We start from the raw sequence: 20,001 nt of genomic DNA, 5'->3' as shown, positions 1-20,001 counted from the left end.
GACTACAGTTCTCCAAGAAAAAATTGGGATTACTGTGCACATCAATAGCTTACAATTAACCTTGAAAGATGGACTGTCACTAATTTAGTTATATTTTTCTTTATTTGTAAGTGAAAGATTTTATATTCGATTCTTATCAAAAGCAAATCTAAACTATATTACCTTAGTGTAGATAATATCGTTTGTTAAAAAAATAAGAGGTATTTAATTTGAATCTCGTAGATGACCATCTAATATGGCAAAACTTTTAGATGAAAGCATGATGTCTCCATCTCAATCATTGCTATTTTCATAAACAAATTATTTTATTTTGTCCTTTAAGTGCACTCAATGATAGAAAAGAATAGAAATTTTAAGATTTTATTTGTGACATCCCGTCCCGGGATTATTAAAACGCACGTATAAAATTACCTTATTGCCCCTAGTTCGTTTTTATCACGTTGTGGGATGTTTTGTGTGGTGTGGACATGTGTTGGGCCACACACCCACACTGTCTCACTCTCCCTCACCCTCTGTCATTCTCTCTCTCTCCCTCTCCCCCCCCCCCCGAGTCCTCTATTCTTCTTCTTCAAAAAAAAAAAAACGTACGGACACTCACACAATCCCTCAAACCTGGACAGATCGAGGGAACCAAGGACACCATCGAGTTGGTGAGGCTGTAAGGAGTCCAGTGATACCCTTTTCAGGTAAGAACATCGACGTTTTCACGTCGCTTTCTTAAACTCCGATTTGAGTACTGTTCATGCAACATTAATTTACTTAGTTTTTGGACATTTGAAGCTTGTAGATGTGTTGGTGAGGTCCTAAGGAGCGTCGGAGTAGCTCGTTGGACGAATTTGGACGTCGGGAAGGCCTGGTTCGAAGTTGGCCGAGTTTTGAGTTTTGAGACAGGTGACACGTACCCCGAGGACGAACGTGCACACGCGAGGCAGGGGGGCTACGACCCTTCTACATACCAGTGAGTGGGCTTTTGTTTTCCGTATATACCTATATACATTTATATTCCCAGAAATTGATTTAAAAAGGGTTATTTGCCTTATGCCATACATGTTATTATTATCGTTTATGCATCATTGCACGCATTAGTAGTGGCATACATATATATGCATATTGGGTGCTGAGGACGCACAGGTAAGTGCCAGGTAAGTGGTATTCATATTTACTTTCAGCAGTAGTTTGAGAGACTTAGAGAGCTCATAACCTGCACCCCCGGTGATAGTGCTCCCGCCCAGAGTAGGGCACAGTCCTTCACGTGATGTTCACCTCCCGCACCACACGCTCAGCTTGGATCCAAGTTAGGTGCATAGGCCTGTCGTACAGACCACATTAGGTGGTTCCGACTCGTAGGTGACTCGCGATTATTCGCACAGCCTTCACGTGATCGTAGCACTAGAGCGTATATATATGTTACACCCAGGCCTGTCGTACAGACCACCTTGAGTGGTTCCGACTCGTGGGCAGGTTCAGTTATAGAGTTGAGATTTGAGCTCTAGATGCAGCCGTACAGGTCACGTTAGGTGACTCCGGCTGCCAGATGTTATGATGTTGATATGATTTATACCTGGGCACTTACATTCATATTGAGGCTTTGGCATGGCATATCTTGAGCATGATTGGCATACCCTTGAGCATGTTTTGCATGTTTATACATACGGTTATATGTTTATTTTCTGGGAAGTATACAGGTTTTACGGCGAGGTTAGAATGTATTTTGCTAAATGGTTTTCAAAGAGCTTTGTTTTTGCCCACTCACGCTTTTGTTTTGCGCCCCTCCAGGTTCTAGTTGCTTAGTCGTTGCGGTGGTTTCCCCTGAGGGCTTTCCGGCATTTCTGACAGACACTCCCCATTGTAGGGTCGCCTTCGGGCGTACTACTGTTGTCTTTTTTCGTTTGGGCTGCTATAGACCTGCTCTGAAATTGTATCTCACTTACTAGCACTTGTTTTAGTACCTTGTATGCTAGTTTTAATTATTCGTACTTTTATATTACTACTTTATTAGCTTCCGCACGTGCACATGGCTACGTCACCTTCGTGTGACGGCCAGCACGCTCTGATCTCGGTCGGGGTGTGTCAGTTTGGTATCAGAGCCTAAGTTTGGCAGTCCTGTGTCCTTGTGAGTATTCTAATAATTTTGGTGTCTTCTGTCAGAACTATGCCGCCTCGTCGAGAACCCCGTCGCTCTTCTGAGCCTATTTTCCCCGATATTACCCAGTTGGGGGAAGCTTTTGCTACAGCCCTTCAGTCAGTGATGCGCCCTCCCCAGAGGACTCCTCTGGAGACTATGTACAATTTGAAGTTGGATAAGTTTAAGGGCAGTGAGGGGCATGAGGGCGCAGAACGCTGGCTAGAACACATAGAGAAGACTTTCCGTGTGCTGCATAATCAGGGGAACTTGCCTATGGAGAGGTGGGTCGAGACGACCGCATGGTTTCTGGATACGGAGTCGGCAGCTTGGTGGGAGCAGGAGCTTCGTAGGTTGACTCCGGATCAGAGGACTGATTGGAATGTTTTTACGGAGTTGTTTAGGAGAAGGTATGTGCCCCCTGAGTACATTGACCGTAAGAAGCAGGAGTTTACCGAGCTAAAACAGCGGAAGATGTCGGCGAATGAGTATTATCGCAAGTTTACGGACTTGTCTCGTTACCATCCTGATGTCGCTGGTAATCCGGCGGAGATGCTCCGTCTTTTCCGTTTGGGCACCAAGAAGAAGTGGCGTTCTATGGCGTCTACAGTCCACAGCGAGACTTACCGGGACTTCTATGAGATACTGTTGAGGATCGAGGACTTCGAGAATATGTCGAGCGACACTGATGAAGAGAATGACGGCAACCAGAAGAAAGATGACAAAGGCAAGGGTCAGGCATCGCTCGGGCCCCGTCAGACTCAGAATTTCAAGAGGGGTGGTGCTAGCTCGAGTTCTTCGAGTGGCGGCTTCAGTGCCACTGGACAGGGTCGTGGAGGTAGATTTTCTGGTGGCGCTAGAGGCCAGAGGCAGGGCGATGGTGGTCGAGGCAGAGCCCCTATTTGCCGCAGGTGTAAAAACCGGCATTTCGGTGAGTGTAGACGTGGTAGCAACGGTTGCTTCACATGTGGACAGGTGGGACATAGAGCGGCGAATTGTCCCCAGGGTCAGCAGCAGCAGAAACCACAGCAGACCTTTATGCCACCACCTGCACCACTCCAGCAGATCCAGGGTCCTAGTAGTTACGGCCAGACGGGTCGAGGTGGTGCTTACCACTATCAGGGTGATGCTGTCCCTTATGCTCCGGGGCAATATCAGTATCCCCAGGATCCCTATTCCCAGGGTGGCTATCCCCAGTATTCAGGCGGCTATATGCCGTATCCTCCAGCTCCAGCGGGTGGTTCACAGTGGTATCAGGGAGGACAGTATCAGCAGGGGGAGATTGCCACTAGCAGTGCAGGGTCTTCGAGACAGTCGGGCCAGCCCAGTCAGGGGTGTGGTGCTCAGGGACGCGGCGTTCAGGCGAGCAGAGGCCGCGGCGGGCGTCAGCAGGAACAGGGGCGTCTTCACAATATTTCTCTGCAGGACGCTCAGAACAACCCGGACTTGATTATGGGTACGTTGAACATTCTTGGTTGTTTTGCTAGAGTCTTAATTGATTGTGGAGCTACACATTCCGTAATTTCTCATACGTTTGCTCAAGTAACGCAACCTCGCCCCACACCTCTAGGGTATGATTTAGAGGTTGTTATGCCTAGAGGAGAGAGTTGTGTCGTAGATTGTGTGTACCCAGGATGTCCAGTGATCGTAGAGGGTGTTGCTTTGACAGCCGATCTTATCCCGTTAGATATTGTGGACTTTGATGTGATTCTGGGCACGGATTGGTTGCACTTCTATCGTGACAACATTGACTGTTACGGGAAAGTAGTTACGTTTCACCGACCTGGACTACCTGTGGTTACTTTCGTGGGTGAGCAGAGTGGGGTGAGACATGGCGTTATTTCGGCGCTGCGAGCGAAAAAGTTGTTATCTAAAGGTTGTCAGGGGTACCTAGCTCACGTAGTGCTAGATGAAGCTGTTCCTAACAGAGTTGAGGATGTGAGAGTGGTCAGACATTTCCCTGATGTTTTTCCCGAGGATTTACCTGGTTTACCCCCAGAGCGAGATGTGGAGTTCACCATTGAGTTGATTCCAGGTACAAATCCTATTTCTTTAACTCCTTATCGTATGGCTCCCGCGGAGTTGCGGGAATTGAAGGTTCAGTTGCAGGAGTTAGTGGACAAGGGATTTATTCAGCCTAGTACTTCGCCTTGGGGCGCTCCAGTTCTGTTTGTGAGGAAGAAGGATGGAACTTTGAGGCTGTGCATCGACTACAGGCAACTCAATCGGGTGACGATTAAAAACCGTTATCCATTGCCTCGTATAGATGATTTGTTCGATCAGCTGAGAGGTGCTTGTGTATTCTCTAAGATAGACTTGAGGTCTGGTTACTATCAGCTGAAGATCAGTAGGGATGATGTCCCTAAGACGACGTTCAGGACTCGTTACGGTCATTACGAATTTCTGGTTATGCCATTTGGGTTGACGAATGCACCAGCTGCCTTTATGGATTTAATGAACCGGGTGTTTCAGCCTTATCTGGATAGGTTTGTTATTGTCTTCATCGACGATATTCTGGTGTATTCTAAGTCGAAAGCGGAGCATGTTCGACATCTTACTTTGGTGTTGAAGAGGTTGAGGGAACGCCAGTTGTATGCTAAGTTTAGCAAGTGCCAATTCTGGTTAGACCAAGTTGCGTTCTTGGGACACATTATTTCTGCTCAAGGTATTTTGGTGGACCCTCAGAAGGTTGCAGCTGTAGAGAGTTGGGAGCAACCGCGAACCGTCACCGAGGTGAGAAGTTTCCTTGGTTTGGCGGGGTATTATCGGAGATTCGTTAAGGATTTCTCGGTGATTGCCTTACCACTGACGAGGTTAACGAGGAAGGATGTTAAATTTGAGTGGGATGATAGGTGTGAGCAGAGTTTCCAGCAATTGAAGCATTGTCTCACTCATGCACCTGTTTTGGCACTTCCAGACGATAGTGGTGATTTCGAGGTTTATAGCGATGCTTCCTTGAATGGTCTGGGATGTGTGTTGATGCAGCATGGTAGGGTGATTGCTTATGCTTCGCGGCAGTTGAAACCTCATGAGATGAATTACCCTACACATGATTTGGAGTTGGCTGCTATCATTTTTGCGTTGAAGTTGTGAAGACACTATCTTTACGGAGAGAAGTGCAGGATCTTTACAGATCACAAGAGTCTCCAATATCTTTTTACTCAGAATGAGCTTAATCTTCGTCAGCGGAGGTGGTTGGAGTTGCTCAGCGATTACGATTGCACGATTGATTATCATCCTGGTCGTGCGAACGTAATGGCTGATGCACTTAGCAGGAAGTCACAGGGCCGTATTAATGCGTTGTACGCTAGTCGTGCTCCTCTTTTGGTGGACTTGCGTGCTACGGGAGTAAGGCTAAAAGCCGAAGATCGAGAAGTGGCGCTACTTGCTAATTTCCAAGTTCGGCCGATACTTGTTGATCGGGTGCTTGAAGTTCAGGTAGCTGATCAAGAGACTCAAGAACTTATTCAAGCTCGAGAGCAAGGAAGGAGGCGAGACCTCAGAGTTCGTGATTCGGATGGCATGTTAATACTAGAAGGTAGAATGTTCGTGCCTAATAGTGTGGAGTTGAAGAAAGAAATTCTCGATGAAGCACATATTTCGGCTTATGCCATGCATCCAGGAGCTACTAAAATGTATCATACCATTCGACCGTTTTATTATTGGCCGGGTATGAAGAGGGAGATAGCCGAGTATGTGAGCAAATGTGCTGTTTGTCAGCAGGTTAAAGCAGAGAGGAAGAAGCCGTTTGGGTTGTTGCAGCCGCTTCCCGTTCCAGAGTGGAAATGGGAAAATATCACCATGGATTTTGTGTACAAGTTGCCGCGTACACAAAATGGCTTTGACGGCATTTGGGTGATCGTTGATCGGCTCACTAAGTCGGCTCATTTTATTCCAGTGAGAGAGAAGTATTCCTTAAGCCGTTTAGCGGAGTTGTTTATCTCAAAGGTTGTGAAGTACCATGGTGTCCCTGTGAGTATTGTCTCGGTTCGTGATCCACGATTCACATCGAAGTTTTGGGTGGCTTTTCAGGAAGCTTTGGGCACGAGATTACTTTACAGTACGGCGTATCATCCACAGACAGACGGACAGTCAGAGAGAACTATTCAGACTTTGGAGGATATGCTGCGAGCTTCGGTGTTGCAGTTTGGTGACGCTTGGCATCAGCGGTTGGATTTGATGGAATTTGCCTACAACAACAGTTTTCATTCGAGCATTGGCATGGCGCCATTTGAGGCCTTGTATGGCAGAGCTTGTCGCACACCGTTGTGTTGGTCAGAGGTTGGCGAGAGAGTTTTAGTAGGTCCAGAGATTGTCGAGGAGACTACTCAGAATGTTCAGGTGATCAAGTCTAACCTGAAAGCAGCCCAGGACAGGCAGAAGAGTCTAGCGGATCGGCATGCTACGGACAGAACATATGATGTCGGAGACTGGGTATTTTTGAAGCTTTCACCGTGGAGAGGTGTCGTACGATTTGGGAAAAAGGGGAAGTTGAGTCCCAGATACATCGGACCATACATGGTCACATAACGAGTTGGTGAGGTAGCTTACAGGTTGGAGTTGCCTCCGGAGTTGGCTAGAGTGCATAATGTTTTTCACGTGTCTATGCTCCGACACTATGTTGCTGATCCGTCTCACGTGATACCTAATCCAGATTTGACGTATGACGAGGAACCGGTGACGATCATTGATTGGAAAGAGAAGGTTCTGAGGAACAAGACAGTGAATTTGGTGAAAGTTTTGTGGAGGAATCATTCAGTTGAGGAAGCTACGTGGGAGACAGAAGATCGGATAAGGGATTTGTATCCTCGTTTGTTCTTTGACCACTAGGGGTTGTTACTGGGTTGTTTTGAATTTCAGGACGAAATTCTTTTAAGGTGGGAAGGTTGTGACATCCCGTCCCGGGATTATTAAAACGCACGTGTGAAATTACCTTATTGCCCCTAGTTCGTTTTTGTCACGTTGTGGGATGTTTTGTGTGGTGTGGACATGTGTTGGGCCACACACCCACACTGTCTCACTCTCCCTCACCCTCTGTCATTCTCTCTCTCCCTCTCCCCCCCCCCCGAGTCCTCTATTATTCTTCTTCTTCAAAAAAAAAAAACGTACGGACACTCACACAATCCCTCAAATCTGGACAGATCGAGGGAACCAAGGACACCATCGAGTTGGTGAGGCTGTGAGGAGTCCAGTGATACCCTTTTCAGGTAAGAACATCGACGTTTTCACGTCGCTTTCTTAAACTCCGATTTGAGTACTGTTCATGCAACATTAATTTACTTAGTTTTTGGACATTTGAAGCTTGTAGATGTGTTGGTGAGGTCCTAAGGAGCGTCGGAGTAGCTCGTTGGACGAATTTGGACGTCGGGAAGGCCTGGTTCGAAGTTGGCCGAGTTTTGAGTTTTGAGACAGGTGACACGTACGCCGAGGATGAACGTGCACACGCGAGGCAGGGGGGCTACGACCCTTCTACATACCAGTGAGTGGGCTTTTGTTTTCCGTATATACCTATATACATTTATATTCCCAGAAATTGATTTAAAAAGGGTTATTTGCCTTATGCCATGCATGTTATTATTATCGTTTATGCATCATTGCACGCATTAGTAGTGGCATACATATATATGCATATTGGGTGCTGAGGACGCACAGGTAAGTGCCATGTAAGTGGTATTCATATTTACTTTCAGCAGTAGTTTGAGAGACTTAGAGAGCTCATAACCTGCACCCCCGGTGATAGTGCTCCCGCCCAGAGTAGGGCACAGTCCTTCACGTGATGTTCACCTCCCGCACCACACGCTCAGCTTGGATCCAAGTTAGGTGCATAGGCCTGTCGTACAGACCATATTAGGTGGTTCCGACTCGTAGGTGACTCGCGATTATTCGCACAGACTTCACGTGATCGTAGCACTAGAGCGTATATATATGTTACACCCAGGCCTGTCGTACAGACCACCTTGAGTGGTTCCGACTCGTGGGCAGGTTCAGTTATAGAGTTGAGATTTGAGCTCTAGATGCAGCCGTACAGGTCACGTTAGGTGACTCCGGCTGCCAGATGTTATGATGTTGATATGATTTATACCTGGGCACTTACATTCATATTGAGGCTTTGGCATGGCATATCTTGAGCATGATTGGTATACCCTTGAGCATGTTTTGCATGTTTATACATACGGTTATATGTTTATTTTCTGGGAAGTATACAGGTTTTACGGCGAGGGGTTAGAATCTATTTTGCTAAATGGTTTTCAAAGAGCTTTGTTTTTGCCCACTCACGCTTTTGTTTTGCGCCCCTCCAGGTTCTAGTTGCTTAGCCGTTGCGGTGGTTTCCCCTTAGGGCTTTCCGGCATTTCTGACAGACACTCCCCATTGTATGGTCGCCTTCGGGCGTACTACTGTTGTCTTTTTTCGTTTGGGCTGCTATAGACCTGCTCTGAAATTGTATCTCACTTACTAGCACTTGTTTTAGTACCTTGTATGCTAGTTTTAATTATTCGTACTTTTATATTACTACTTTATTAGCTTCCGCACGTGCACATGGCTACGTCACCTTCGTGTGACGGCCAGCACGCTCTGATCTCGGTCGGGGTGTGTCATTATTTTCATGTTAGGTGGCGGATCAAATGTTTGTGTATAGAGTTTCTAAAAGGGAGAGACTTATCAATACTTTCGATTTTCATTTCTTTTTTTTTTTTTATGAGTTATGTGCAATTAGTTATGAGTTTTCTTTTAAAATATGTAAATTTACTTTAAACTGTTAATTTTTAAAAACTTTAACGAAAAGTTACAGGTACTGTTTACTTTAACAAAAAATTACATTTTTATACTAAAAAATCAATTCTGGTATTATTCAATTTATCATTTATTTTGTCCTTATCGTTAAAACTTAAAGTTTTAAAACCTTTTTCATTAGTTTTCTTTTAATTTTTCCATCAAATTTGACACTTTTTTTTATTAGGTTGCTTTTCACTTGAAAGAATCAAAGATTACCCTTAATTTGACGGAAAGATTAACAGAGACGGTCTAAGGCAAATTGAGATATTTTTTTTTAACAAACAATATTATATACACTAAAGGAGAGTGGGTGGACTTAACCTCACAATGGATTAGCAATAATGTTGTTTAAACTTGCTAAAAATCACCTTTGGCGAAAATCGAATCTAAAATCCTTTACTTACAAGTGAAGAGGAATACTATTAGACTGTGGCAGTAAGTGGCAAATTGACACATTTTAAAGGGAATTTTAACGAAAAGCTCCCGGTATTGTTCACTTTAACGAAAAACCACATTTTTACACTAAAAAGTCAATCCTGGTACTATTCATTTTACCTTTTATTTTATCCTTATCGTTAAAACTCAAAATTTTCAAATTATTTTCATTAATTTTCCTCTTTTTAAATCACCAAAGGGCTCAAAGGGCATTGGATTGAAGAATCTTCCTTAAAAATAAGAAAGAAAGATGGGCGTATGCAAGTTTGGGCTTTTTCTTGGGCCAAAAACACACACATAAACGAAGAAACAGAAACCCCACAGACACGACGTGGCGTTTTTGATTTGGTGCGCCTTCTTCCTTGAGAGCGGAAGCAGCCTTTCACCTCCGCCCTGCAACTCAAGTTAACAGCTAGATTTTGGTTACAGAAAGTGTTGGCTTTTCACATTAATCCTCCAGGTAAGTCTTTCCAGGCATTGCAAATTTGCAATTGTGTTTTTAATCCAATTTTTTTTTATTTGTTTGTACGAATTTCCGTTGATTTGCAAGGAATTTTGAAGGAAAAATAAAAAATTAAAGACAACGGAATTGAAATTTGGAACATTTTCTGCCCATTAATCAGTCCATTTGAGTTTTTGAATTTTGAATTTATGGGGAATGTGGTTGGTTGATTTTTCAGAGAGTAGGTTAGTGGATTCAAGTTCAGTTTTAAGGTTTCCCAAACCCACAAAAACCCTTCACTTTTTCATCATTTGTGAAATAATTGAATGTCGAATGACAAACTGGATGGAAAAACAAGTTTCTTGAGAAGATTGCGTGATAATTAGGCGTTACGGCCTCTCAATCCTCAATTTGTTAGAGGAATTATATAGAAATTTAATACATATCACAAGCAGGTGCACCTACTTGATTGCTAAAAACCCAATTCAGTAGATGCACTGGCTTGCGGCATAATTCGTGTTACTGATTGAGGATTGAGAGCTTGCAACGCCTAATTCTTGTGCAATCTGTTCAAGAAGTTGTTTTTCCTTCCAGTTTGTCATTGGGCGTTCAATTGTTTCCGAGATGATGCACAATGAACTGTTTTTGTGGGTTTGGTGGATGATTCAAGTGATATAGCTATTGTCTAGAGAGCTAGGGTGTTACAGGAACAAGAGTAAGTTCATTTACATTGGACATCAAGGCAGAAAGATGCTTGATTTCCGAATCCGCTTGCTTTCTGTTCTCTTTTGGTTGATGCCTTCTGTGTCTAAAGACATCCTACCTAGATTAGCCAATATGATTCCAAAGAGTCTCCTCATCAGCTCGTTATATGTGCTGTGCGTCTGTTTATATTATTGTTTGAAATTAAGTTTGATTAGAAATTTAGAATGGAATTTTATGCATGTTTTACAAAAACCTAATCTCGTTTTTTTTGCTCAATTTGCAATTCCTTATGATGAATCCTGTTTTATATAGTTTTGTCATCACGTTATTGTTAACGTTGCCACATCCTGTACCAAGTTGTTTTCAGTTTTTAGCAATGGCTTTACACTTTTTCTTTAAAACAGCTGACATGCATAAGTATTTAAGATCCTCATATTCTTCAGATGACTGGGCCCTAACAAGACAGCAGCAGTTTTCATGAATGCTATGAGAGTGAGTAAAAGTCAGTGCCGTTGGTTCTCATCCTCTCCTTCGACACTCTCATCGTCACTTCCATGGATCTCTCCTCTTCACTTTTCAAGAGTCAAACTTCACAAACCAGACCCCCCACCCGAAACCACAGACACCCAGACAGAAACGAGGAGGAAAGGCAAATATATTTCTCACGAATCTGCCATCAACTTAATCAAACGTGGGAGAGATCCACAGCATGCCTTGGAAATATTTAACATGGTATCTGAACAAAAGGGGTTTAATCACAACAATGCCACCTATGGAACTATCCTCCAGAAGCTTGCTCAGTCCAAGAAGTTCAAGGCTATCGATGCAATTCTTCATCAAATGACCTATGAGACCTGCAAATTTCATGAGGGTATATTCCTTAATCTCATGAGCCATTTTTCAAAATCCTCTATGCATGAAAGAGTGCTTGAAATGTTCTATGCTATCCAGCCAATAGTTCGAGAAAAACCGTCTCTCAAATCCATCAGTACTTGTCTCAATTTACTGATTGAAGCAAATCAGGTTGATTTGGCCCGACAATTTCTCACGCATTTGAAAAAGAACTTTAGCTTCAAGCCAAATACATGCATTGTCAACATCTTGGTTAAGCACCATTGCAAGAATGGGGATCTTGATTCTGCTTTTGAGGTTCTGAAGGAAATGAAAAGGTTCAAAATTTCTTACCCTAATTTGATTACATATTCAACTCTCTTGGGTGGTCTCTGTGAAAGTGGAAGACTCGCAGAAGCAATGGAGTTGTTCGAAGAAATGATCTCAAAGGACCAAATCTTGCCTGATGCCCTAACTTACAACATTTTGATTAATGGGTTTTGCCATGGTGGCAAAGTCGACAGGGCTAGGAAGATATTGGAGTTTATGAAGAGCAATGGATGCAACCCAAATGTATTCAATTATACCGCTCTGATGAACGGTTTATGTAAAGAGAAGAGATTGAAGGAGGCCAGGGAAGTTTTCCATGAAATGATGAGCTTCGGTATAAAGCCTGATACGGTTGGATACACTGGTCTGATTAATTGCTGCTGTAGGACTGGGAAAGTGAATGAAGCTATAGAGTTGCTCAAAGAGATGAAAGACAGAGAGTGCAAAGCTGATACCGTGACTTTCAATGTGATACTCGGAGGGTTGTGCAGAGAAGGCAGAATTGAGGATGCTCTTGAGATGCTGGAGAAACTTCCGTACGAGGGTGTCTATCTCAACAAGGCAAGCTACAGGATTGTGTTGAATCTCTTGTGTCAAAAAGGTGAATTGAAGAAGGCGACTGCGTTGTTGGGGTTAATGATGGGTAGGGGGTTCATACCACATTATGCAACTTCAAATGAGTTGCTGGTTCGCATTTCTGAGGCTGGAATGGCAGAAGAGGCGTCCATGGCTTTGTTTGGATTAATGGAGATGGGGTTTAAGCCACTGCCTGATTCCTGGGCTGTTTTGGTTGAATCAATCTGCAGAGAAAGAAAGCTTCTGTCTGCATTTGAACTTCTCGATGAGTTGGTTGTTGGAGAGCAGGATTAAGCCCTGAGACGGATTTCAGATGCAAGAGAAAAGTTACATCCTAGGCTTGAAAACCCCAAGGTGATGAAGATGCTGGCAATTCAACATGGAGTAATGGGATTAAGAAAACCTTCTGATCTGATTTGCAGTTGCAATCTAGGTCGTCTTTCTGGCAAGAGGAAATGGATCATCTTTCGACTTTCATGATGCTATGAGGTAGGGAAAGCTCAACCCTTAACGTGAAAGTGGAATTTGAAAGATAGTGGTACTGGATCTTTGTTCTGCAATGCTGATGAACTTCATTAACATTATGCCGGAGGAAAGCTCATAAATCAAAAGGTTTGAAACCAGGTTAGTAAGGTCCAATGTAGCTTGATGTTGTAGTATTTAAACAAAGTGGAGAATTAGAAAATTTTGCAGTACCGTGCACGCCGGGTCTCGTTGTAGGGCACCTCTACTTGCAAGGAAGCATCTCAGTTATGACACACTGTTTTCTATACAGTTGAATCATTAGCCATTTCTATTGTATTATTCCTTGATGTACGTAGTTCAAGTCCTTTTGCTGTTTATATATGAAAAATAGAATCTGGAAGGCAAAAGGCATGCTAGGGTTTCGAGAGCTTCCGGTCATCTTCTGGTTTCAAGCACTAATTGAACAAGGTCTGTGCAGCTATGCCCAATAGAACCTGTAAGTAGAACTTGCCTATAAAAACCGGCTTCGGCTTGTATACAAAAAGGATACGAACTGTCCAAGAAATTTAGTTTTTCGTTCTGCGACTGTTGGATTCTAACATACCATCACGCTTCCATACTGCATCCTTGTTGGTTCGTTCTGTCCACATTAACACTAGCTCGATGGTAAATCTTTCCTTTGAAACGGCTTCTCGAAGATTAGAAGAGATTGTTTTTTGCAACCAATGCATAGTATCAATGGCGTCACTCATCTATTAAATGTTTGTCATGGGTTTAAATATTACCCAAACTATCCAATAAAAGTTTTTCGTGGGACGTAAGTAGTTGCATGAGAGTATCTCTTAAAGACTAGGCCTAGTTACGTGGTATAATCAGGCTTTGATATCAACTGTTATGATATTACTGAGAACTCGTCACGAAAAACCAGCTTATAAGGATAGAGCACCCCAAGATCTCACAAACCACGCCAAGACATGCTATTTTAATTTCAACATGGGGCAATTGGGTCCTAACATTCCCACACGTGCATGAAAGACTATCAACTGTTGATGCAAGCAGAACCCACCAAAACGCATAAGGATTAAAGGCCGCTCAAGCATGAGTTGGAGCAACTGTCCTAGCACGGCATTCACCAAAACTAGAACACACAGATTTCCGACGGAATAAGAATTCCAACGGATCAAAAAGCAAAACCACAAGAGCCATAAAAAAAGCAGTAACAAGCTTCAATGTGCTCTCAAATGTCACCCACGTACATTATCAGTTCCCAAAACAAACAAACAAAAAGGGTTTGTCCCGGGTCGATCATCGAATGATTCCATAATTATTGGAAAGGCATTTGGGGCAAGTAGATTATTATACAAATACAACTCTACAAGAAAGAGGTAACATCTAACATGGGCAGGTAGGCAAAAGACATCACGACAGAAAGTGATATCCTTTCTTTCTCTATTTTATACATGTGCACATGATAATAGTAACCTCCAAATAGAACCAAGGACACGGATCATTGTTTTCCCTTACTATGCCACTTGAAGTGTCAGCAAATATGTGCCTTGCACGCTGTAAAGATTTTCCCGTCTTTAACGAAAAGGATTTCTGTGCAGGTTGTTTTGTCTTACCAAATCGAAGTCCTCATCCCCAGGCCACTGCACGTCAATATAAGACCTTTGTAGCGGTTTAGATACTCCTGCGGTCAACAAACTATACGTTAGAAGGAAGAAAACCACGGAAGGAAACTGTAGATGCAGGAAAAAGAAATGTATCTTGATGGTACAGATGAGGGAATTCTTACAGTTATATTATAGTCGTAGACGTAAAGCATCCCTTTCTTGTCATATTCTACTCTCTTCACTGGATCACTCAAAACTGTTCAACGAAATTGAAACACCTTCGTTAGATTAAAAAACAAAACTGAAATACAGTCCTCACTCATGCCTAGAAGAAAATCAGCTAATTAAAACAAGTCTTCTAAGTGCCAGCCACAGAGACACCTTTTGGCTTTTCTAAGCACTCACACTTCATGCATTAGTTAGAATAAAGCAACAATATTCAAATTACTGGGTTACCATTTAAACTAGACTATCAAAATGGATATATGTCTAAAGTTTTCTAAGGCCAATAACATACGTAATGCATGCACCTATAGAGTGTCGTTTTGTCGGAAATAACACTCCAAGGCTGCATTTAAGTAGGAGGAACTAATCCAGGGAACTAATCCAAATGACTACTGCCTCAATCATGCTTGTTCTGAAATCAGGCTAATTTAATGTACGACAGGCACAAATTATGGGTGCAGAAAGCCAACCTATATGAATCCTCCCAAGTCCCATCTAATCTTTTAGGAAACCAACAAAAAATCGAAATAAGTAGCTAAAATCTGAATATGTCAATACAAATCAGAGGATTTAAGGAAACACATATAGCCTATAATCAAGCAGCACAGTCTATATGTTACCTTTGTGAAGCATTCCTCCCGAAGGTTAGCAAACCCATAGCTAACAGAAAACTTATATCTATATAATATTTTGCAGATACCTTTTCGTCATGTTGGGAAATTAAACGGATGAACATTACTGGCCATGAGAGACGCATGACTTATAAAACGATTCCCATTAACAAAGAAGAACAAGTTGGAAAAATCGTTTTTGCAAAAATTTGCTGTCCCTGCTGTTTTACTTCGCAAGCCTATCCAGGTTTTCCCTCATATTGAGCTTGATGTTTTGCCATTCCGGAGTCATTTCTAATTTTGAAGTAATCTAAGGAGCCAGTAATTTCAATGCCCAATAACAATTTCATACTCCTTCACCTTTCTAAAAACTCTAGCTATACTCCTGTACTTGGTAATAAAATAATCATGCACCAAGTCATTATTTTCCCAAAAAAGTGCTCCCTGATACATGTGTTGAACTATATCACCAAAGGGCTCAAAAACTACTTTCATACAGCCTCTGTCGGTTTGGTGAGCCATGGATAATTGATGACACACCAATGTCTTCGACTAAACGGATATAAGAAATTAAGAATAGGCCAGTAACAGCTACCTAAATGTTCGATTGTTAGGTAGCTGTAGCAATTCAGCAACAAGAGATTCTTATACTCCACAAACCTCTTCGCCAACACAGTCCTTTAAGAATACTAAACCAAGAACACTGCCCACACTTGCTAGCAAAAACTATTTAACCCCACATCGCCATATCTAATAACTAAGTGTTTGATTATCAAACTAGAGTGCCATTGGGCACACACGGTCCTAAAGCACACACAAATTACCCACATCAAATTGGGTACTTAGTAATAGCTCAAATTCTTGCAACAAACCCATTGTTCCTGGGAGTCCGAAAACTCTAAGCAACCAACGCTAGCTCGAAAGTATAAGCAAAATGTATATTGGGCAAGAATGTAAAAAGGAACCTTGATAGGCCTCGTTTATCTCTTGAAACCTAGAGGTGGCACTATCCTGGTCCTTGTGCTTATCCGGATGCCATTTCTGCACCCACAAATCACAAAGAAGCAAAATTTAAAGCATTTCAGTAAGCCACAAACGAACCCAAAAATTAAAATATTAAAAAAAAAACTAAAAAATGTGTAAAAAAATCGAAAATTACAAACCAAGGCGAGGCGGATGTAGTTGGAGCGAATAGCATCGTCGTTGGCATCATAATCCACTTCCAGTATCTTATAGTAATCCTAAATACACAAAACTCATGTAATTGAGTAGTTTAACGGCTAAAAAGATGGAAAACAAATGATTAAAAACCCTAATTGTGCGGGCGAAAGAACAAGACCTTGGGCTTGGAGAGGTCGGAGAAGAAATCGAAATTGAGGTGGGAATCCTGGTCGGATTGTTGTTGCTGTTGTTGTTGGTCGGTGTCGGAGAAAATGGTGTCGCCCCACTCGTCCCACATCATGCTGTTGTTGTCGGCGTCGGTGAAATGAGAAATATCACAGAGAAAGCTAGATAGAGAGAGAGAGAGATTTGGGTTGGGATTTTGGGAGACGGGAGAAATGGGGGAGAATAATGGTAGGAACTCTGTGGGGGTGCGATTGCTTTTCCTCTATCTCATCCATTTCCTTGTTTTTGTTTTTATTTTTATTTTTAATTTTATATATGAAAACCAAAAACATAAAAAATTGTAAAAATATTTTTTTTATAAACGACGGCGTTAGTGTTTAAACAATCGGTGAAAATCGAACTCACACTGTCATACATATACACAATTGTTTTCCGCCAGTATTTGACCAAACACAAAAATGAGAATCGAATTACAACTACTAGGATCCTTACTTTGACTTCATTCGACAAAAAAACCTTTTAACACTATTTTGGGTGTTCATAATATCTAATTGAAAGATAAATTGACTTTTTTTTGTTGGGTTATAAATTTCTAATTTTAGAACCAGGAAAAGCTAAATGTGGATTTTTTTCTACTCATTGAGAAATATCTTTGAAGTAATATATATATTTTTGACATAACTATTTTCCTTTGTTTGTCCATGTTTCTTGTCAAACTTAGAACCAAAAATATTTGGAGGAAAACACTCATTCCACGAAGATGGAAAAGAAAATATCTAATTTTATTTTAAATTAGGCAACATTTTATTTAAACTTTTGAGGAATACTGCCAACGAGAGAGTAACACCAAAATTTCTTATAGGCCATCTCCAATCGAAAGAGAGCCAGATGGCTCGTTTTAGCCATCTAGCCATCTAAGAAATTAATATTTTAATGAACAGTGCAGAGCCATATTTCTTACTATCTCTAACCGAATGTCAAATGGTCATAGAACCAAACATAGCCCTGTGACAAAAAATAATCTCCAACCGAAGGCCAAAAGATCATAAGGCCAAACATAATTTATTATTTAAATATAAAAACTACAACAGATTAAATTTAAAACCTACAACTTATATTTAAAAACCACAACTTAAATTTAAAAATTACAAATTAAATTTAAAAACTACAACTTAAATTTATAGGAACAAAGTGAGAATTTTTTAATATTTAAAAAAAAAAATTTGGCAAAGCAATTCCTTAGCAAACGAGGTATTACTTGGCAGATGACATCTACCCAAAGTGGGTAACACTTGTCCAAGCAATTCAAAACCCTGTGAATGACGCTAAAAAGTGTTTTACCTTACAACAAGAGGCATACCGGAAAGATGTTGAGAAAACTTTGCTATTCTACAAGTACGGTGGAAGATCATCAAGGAACCTGCAAGAGGGTGGAGTCGAGAAAATTTGGACTCCATCATGATGTCTTGCATCATATTACACAATATGATTGTGGAGGATGAACGAGATGAGTATATTGATGGAGAGTCTGATGACGACCAAGAGGATCTAAATAGGTCAAGAATAGCTCATGCAAAAATATATGATGGTCCTAATTTGCATTTGAATCCAAGAACTGGTAGTAACTCTTTAAATGAGTACATGAGGTGCCATAAGATGATACGTTCCTGCGCCACAAACAAGTACCTACAACAAGATCTTGTTGCACATCTTTGGGCCAAAAGAAGCATGGAGTAGGCGTTTAAGTTTTACATTGTTAAATGTTTTTTTTTTAATGTTGTTTAATGTTATGTTACATCTCACATCGCCTAGGGAAGTGAATCATGTAAACTTTATATGTATATTTTCATCTCTACCTAGCACGAGACATTTTGTGAGCTCACTAGCTTCGGGTTCCATCGGAACTCCGAAGTTAAGCGAGTTCGCACGAGAGCAATCCCAGAATGGATGACCCACTGGGAAGTTCTCATGTGAGTTCCTAGTATGTGAGTCCTTACGTACTATTTTATTTCAATTTCATACAACCGTTAAAAAATCTGTTAAGTTAACCGTTAAGTGATGATGTGGCAAATATAAGATCCCCATTTGTGCTGACGTGGCTGCCACATTTATACCACGTGGCTAAACACTTAATAAAATTTTAAAATATTAAAATAATTAATTAAAGAAAACTATTTAAAAAAAAAAAAACCCCAGAACCCCCTTCATCTTCCCCACCTGACACCCCTCCATCCCCTCCACCCCCTCCATGGCTCCACCCCTCAATTCCAAACCCTGTGAATGACGCCGAAAAGTGGTTTACGTTACAACAAGAGGCATACCGAAAGATGTTAAGAGAGTTTTTGGTATTCTACAAGCACGGTGGAAGATCATCAAGGAACTTGCAAGAGGGTGGAGTCGAGAAAATTTGGACTCCATCATGATGTCTTGCATCATATTACACAACATGATTGTGGAGGATGAGTGAGATGAGTATATTGATGGAGAGTCTGATGACGACCAAAAAAGAAAGAATTTTAAAATTAAAAAAAAACTGTAAAAAAAGAAAAACTGTTTTAAAAAAAAATTCAAATATGACAGCTAGCTGACATTAGCAACTAGTTTGCATTCAAACTGTGGCTCGCCCCACATCATTCTAATAGAACGCATCATTTCAGCTGAACACAAGTCACATTACCGTCAAATATCTGGTTGATAAGTGAAAATTTGTTAGTGTGCTAGTCTGTATTGGTGGCACATTAAATGCTAGGTGAAGAAAACCCACAACTAAAGGGTTCATTGAGGCCCATATAAAAGGATGAGAGCCTTATGTATGGAGGTGGAACAACTGAGGAGAGATAATTGATGTATTAGCAAAGCACTATTTTTTAGTCATGCAATCAATAGAATTTGAGCAATACATTGGATGTAATCTAGTTTTAAGGGGTGAACTACTTAAATCTTTGTATTTATTTCATTTTAACCCATATTCCAAACCAGTCAAAAGTTTAATATTTTAATTTGTTAACTTGCAAATTTTAAGCCATAACACATATAAGTACAAGTCGGCAAAAAAAAAAAATGGTGTGAATCTTGGTTGATATTGTCACATCCTGGTCAGGGGGGACCACTTTCCGGGCCTGCTCCACCACCGTAGCATGATATTGTCCGCTTTGGGCCCCGACCACACCCTCACGGTTTTGTTTCTGGAAACTCGAGAACTTCCCAATGGGTCACCCATCCTGGGAGTGCTCTCGCGCGCTACTCGCTTAACTTTGGAATTCCCATGAAACCTGAAGTTAGTGAGCTCCCAAAATGTCTCGTGCTAGGTAGGGATGCGAATATACATATAAGGATCACTTCCTTGGGCGATGTGGGATCTTACAATCCACCCCCCTTCGGGGCCCGACGTCATTGTCGGCACACCACGGTCAGAGTTAGGCTCTGATATCAAATTGTCACATCCCGCCCTAGGGGGGACCACTTCCCGGCCCCGCTCCACCACCGTAGCACGATATTGTTCGCTTTGGGCCCCGACCACACCCT

The 20,001-nt window shown here is 41.7% G+C and overlaps 2 protein-coding genes across 4 annotated transcripts; one reads left to right on the top strand and one right to left on the bottom strand.

Moving 5' to 3' along the window:
* Nucleotides 1–9,593: 9,593 nt before the first annotated feature.
* Nucleotides 9,594–13,266, top strand: LOC137717877 (Pentatricopeptide repeat (PPR) superfamily protein). Of its 3 annotated transcripts, none has more exons than XM_088698711.1 (3): nucleotides 9,650–9,791; nucleotides 10,922–12,733; nucleotides 12,991–13,266. In XM_088698711.1, the coding sequence occupies exon 2, from the start codon at nucleotides 10,956–10,958 to the stop codon at nucleotides 12,507–12,509; it is 1,554 nt and encodes a 517-aa protein (XP_088554837.1). In that variant the 5' UTR covers nucleotides 9,650–9,791; nucleotides 10,922–10,955; the 3' UTR covers nucleotides 12,510–12,733; nucleotides 12,991–13,266. The 3 variants fall into 3 exon arrangements, with proteins under 3 accessions (XP_068313476.2, XP_088554837.1, XP_088554838.1); XM_088698712.1 differs by having other exon boundaries at nucleotides 9,658–9,791; nucleotides 10,883–12,733; XM_068457375.2 differs by having other exon boundaries at nucleotides 9,594–9,791; nucleotides 10,883–13,266.
* A 619-nt stretch (nucleotides 13,267–13,885) lies between these two features.
* Nucleotides 13,886–16,761, bottom strand: LOC137717879 (uncharacterized). Its single transcript, XM_068457376.2, has 5 exons — nucleotides 16,469–16,761; nucleotides 16,293–16,370; nucleotides 16,095–16,170; nucleotides 14,476–14,549; nucleotides 13,886–14,370 (listed from the first exon to the last, which is right to left on the bottom strand). The coding sequence occupies exons 1-5, from the start codon at nucleotides 16,589–16,591 to the stop codon at nucleotides 14,299–14,301; spliced, it is 423 nt and encodes a 140-aa protein (XP_068313477.1). The 5' UTR covers nucleotides 16,592–16,761; the 3' UTR covers nucleotides 13,886–14,298.
* Nucleotides 16,762–20,001: the final 3,240 nt, after the last annotated feature.

Source organism: Pyrus communis, chromosome 8 (assembly GCF_041283825.1).
Source record: "Pyrus communis isolate YQ-2024b chromosome 8, ASM4128382v1, whole genome shotgun sequence".
NCBI lineage: Eukaryota > Viridiplantae > Streptophyta > Magnoliopsida > Rosales > Rosaceae > Pyrus > Pyrus communis.
The sequence above is the reverse complement of the archived record's forward strand: the minus strand, read 5'-3'. Positions and strand labels throughout refer to the sequence as shown.

Bases quoted from the DNA above. Each gene is read 5' to 3' on its own strand.
- LOC137717877 (XM_068457375.2), top strand. From the start codon at position 10,956: ATGAATGCTATGAGAGTGAGTAAAAGTCAGTGCCGTTGGTTCTCATCC.
- LOC137717879 (XM_068457376.2), bottom strand. From the start codon at position 16,591: ATGATGTGGGACGAGTGGGGCGACACCATTTTCTCCGACACCGACCAA. The intron at 16,371-16,468 runs GTCTTGTTCTTT...TTGTGTATTTAG, and splicing joins CCGACCTCTCCAAGCCCAAG to GATTACTATAAGATACTGGA. The intron at 14,550-16,094 runs GTTCCTTTTTAC...TTCGTTGAACAG, and splicing joins GATAAACGAGGCCTATCAAG to TTTTGAGTGATCCAGTGAAG.